At 61.0% G+C, this 2,717-nt stretch overlaps 1 protein-coding gene across 1 annotated transcript in view; it reads left to right on the top strand.

Moving 5' to 3' along the window:
* ZFR2 (zinc finger RNA binding protein 2) overlaps positions 1 to 2,717 on the top strand; it is a 25,677-nt gene that overhangs the window by 12,814 nt on the left and 10,146 nt on the right. Inside the window, 1 exon segment of the mRNA XM_008582896.1 lies at positions 242 to 318. Within this exon segment, the coding sequence (XP_008581118.1) occupies positions 242 to 318 (77 nt within the window).

Below are 2,717 nucleotides of genomic sequence, written 5' to 3'. Positions count from 1 at the left end.
TCTGCTGTGTCCCTTGGCCACCTCCAGGGGTGACCTTGCCTGCCTGCTAGCCTCTCCTGGTTTCACCTTCTTGTGCACACTGCAGGCCAGTGTGGGCAGCCCTCAGCTATGGGGAGCAGCACATAGAAGGAGCCGTGCTGTGCCCACTCAGTGGGGCATGGGGCGTGAGTGTTTCTCAAGTGATGGGCTCAGGGGTCCCACCGCTGGCCTCACCTCCCGTTGTCCTGTCTTGTCCCTGTAGGCAGTATGACGTGCGCTGCAGGCAGCTGGAGGAGCCGCAGCTCCAGGACCAGCGGCAGCAGCAGCAGTGCCCGGCTGGCGCCCACCTCCGCTCATGAGCAGGCTGGGGACACCCACCACCCCACTCCCGGTAGGTGGCGGGACATTCCCTCCCTCCCAATTCCTCACTGGAAGGACCTGGCCTCTTCCAGGAATGAGGAGCTCCTGGCCTTGCACCAAGACTCGCAAACTCCAGGGTACGGGGGCTGGAAAGGCCCGGGCTCCACGGCCTGGCCCCTCATTCCACAGATGGGGGCCCCAGCTCCCTGGCCCCGGCTGTCACATCCCTTAGGGAGCCTCTTTCCTGTGTCCCGACACCGTGGCTCCTGCTGGCGCCTCTCAAGTGTCTCTCCATGCAGGCCGAGCCCGAGCTTGAATGGGAACCCTAGGGGGAGAGGCCCCGGGCTCACTCAGAAGGCTCTGGGCTGGAAATTGAGAACACTGCCCAAGTGGGGTCCTCTGGCCCCCCACCCAGACCTGCGCTGCCTACAGCCATAGTGGGGGGAGCACCTTCCTGGTTCATCACCCCATGGCTGTCCATGGTGAGCATCCCTGAGCTATCACCTCTTAACCTGGCTGGCCATGGCTNTGCTTTTGGCTGCTGTCAACTCTGAGTGTCAGTCATGGTTCTGTTCCCCCTCAGGAACCCCTTTTCCCCACCACTGCTTTTGAGATAAGGAGTTTCAAGACTTAGGGGGATTTAAACCCCACCATCTTATAAACACAGCAGGAGGAGGTCAGTCTCAGGATCTCTCCCTGTGTCCCCGGGACCTGCCCCTGCATTCTCGTCTAAATGAAGGTCTCTAATCTCATAGCCTTTCCTTCCCTTTCCAGAAAAAAGTGAACCCCAACCTTCCCATCACCATCAAGCCCAGCAACAGAGTCCAGAAGCTCCTGGAGGAGCGGCTGAGAAGCGGAGGCTCCTGCAAGAGTAGGCTGGAGGAGATGCGGTGCTGGCACGTGGAGATGAGGTGCCACCACCATGGGCTGTCCTTGTGTCCCCCGCCAGCCTTGACAGGGAAGGAGCAGATCCACCATCTTCTGTGGCCAGGAGCGGCTTGGGATCAAACCCTCACCCTCCACCCACATTGGGGGCCTGCTTGGTGGCTTCCAGGCATGGGGAAGGGACTGTTAATCACACATGCAATGAGCAGCCCATGCTATCCTAGTTGTTGGAGAGAGAGGGGGTTTTAGTGCTGAGCTCAAAGTCATTCTGAGGGGTCCTGTTACTGCCGCAGTGATGTGATAAAAGTAGAGGTGGGAGGCACTCCCTGCACATTCACGGACACTGGCTACTGCAGAGATACCTGGCATCCACTGTGCCCCAATGGCTGGCATCTGCTATGTCCCCAGCCTCTGGGGTCCACTGTGTCCCCAACCTCTGGTGTCTGCTGTGTCCCCTGATCCCTGGCATCTGCTGTGTCCCTTGGCCACCTCCAGGGGTGACCTTGCCTGCCTGCTAGCCTCTCCTGGTCTCACCTTCCATGTGCACACTGCAGGCCAGTGTGGGCAGCCCTCAGCTATGGGGAGCAGCACATAGAAGGAGCCGTGCTCTGCCCACTCAGTGGGGCATGGGGCATGAGTGTTTCTCAAGTGATGGGCTCAGGGGTCCCACCGCTGGCCTCACCTCCCGTTGTCCTGTCTCGTCCCTGTAGGCAGTACGACGTGCACTGCAGGCAGCTGGAGGAGCCGCAGCTCCAGGACCAGCGGCAGCNAAAGGCCCGGGCTCCACGGCCTGGCCCCTCATTCCACAGATGGGGGCCCCAGCTCCCTGGCTCCGGCTGTCACATCCCTTAGGGAGCCTCTTTCCTGTGTCCCGACACCGTGGCTCCTGCTGGCGCCTCTCAAGTGTCTCTCCACGCAGGCCGAGCCCGAGCTTGAATGGGAACCCTAGGGGGAGAGGCCCCGGGCTCACTCAGAAGGCTCTGGGCTGGAAATTAAGAACACTGCCCAAGTGGAGTCCTCTGGCCCCCTTCCCAGACCTGCGCTGCCTACAGCCGTAGTGGGGGGAGCACCTTCCTGGTTCATCACTCCATGGCTGTCCATGGTGAGCATCCCTGAGCTATCACCTCTTAACCTGGCTGGCCATGGCTACCTGCCTGCCTGCCCCTCACTCCTCAAAGCCAGCCTGGCCCCATGGCCCCCCTCAAGTCCTCCCACTACTGTGGGTGCTGTTTGCCACCTCAATATAACTGTCTTGTCCCCTGCCCCCTCCCGATCCCCAAGACCCCTCCACTCACATTGACTGCGCTGCCTCTCCCCACAGCCTGGGTGATGGCCAGAGTTCAGCAATGACCAGCATGTCATGTGTAGGCACGCCACCATCTACCCCATGGAGCAGGAGCTCCTGGCCGTCCAGAAGGCTGTGTCCCACGCAGAGCCGTTCCCCAAGCTGGTGTCCAACAAGCCGGTCCAGGAGAACTGCAGAAACCAGGAGG

The sequence above is a fragment of the Galeopterus variegatus genome, unplaced genomic scaffold (assembly GCF_000696425.1).
Source record: "Galeopterus variegatus unplaced genomic scaffold, G_variegatus-3.0.2 Scaffold2754, whole genome shotgun sequence".
Lineage (NCBI taxonomy): Eukaryota > Metazoa > Chordata > Mammalia > Dermoptera > Cynocephalidae > Galeopterus > Galeopterus variegatus.
This window is presented reverse-complemented; position numbering and strand designations above follow the sequence as displayed.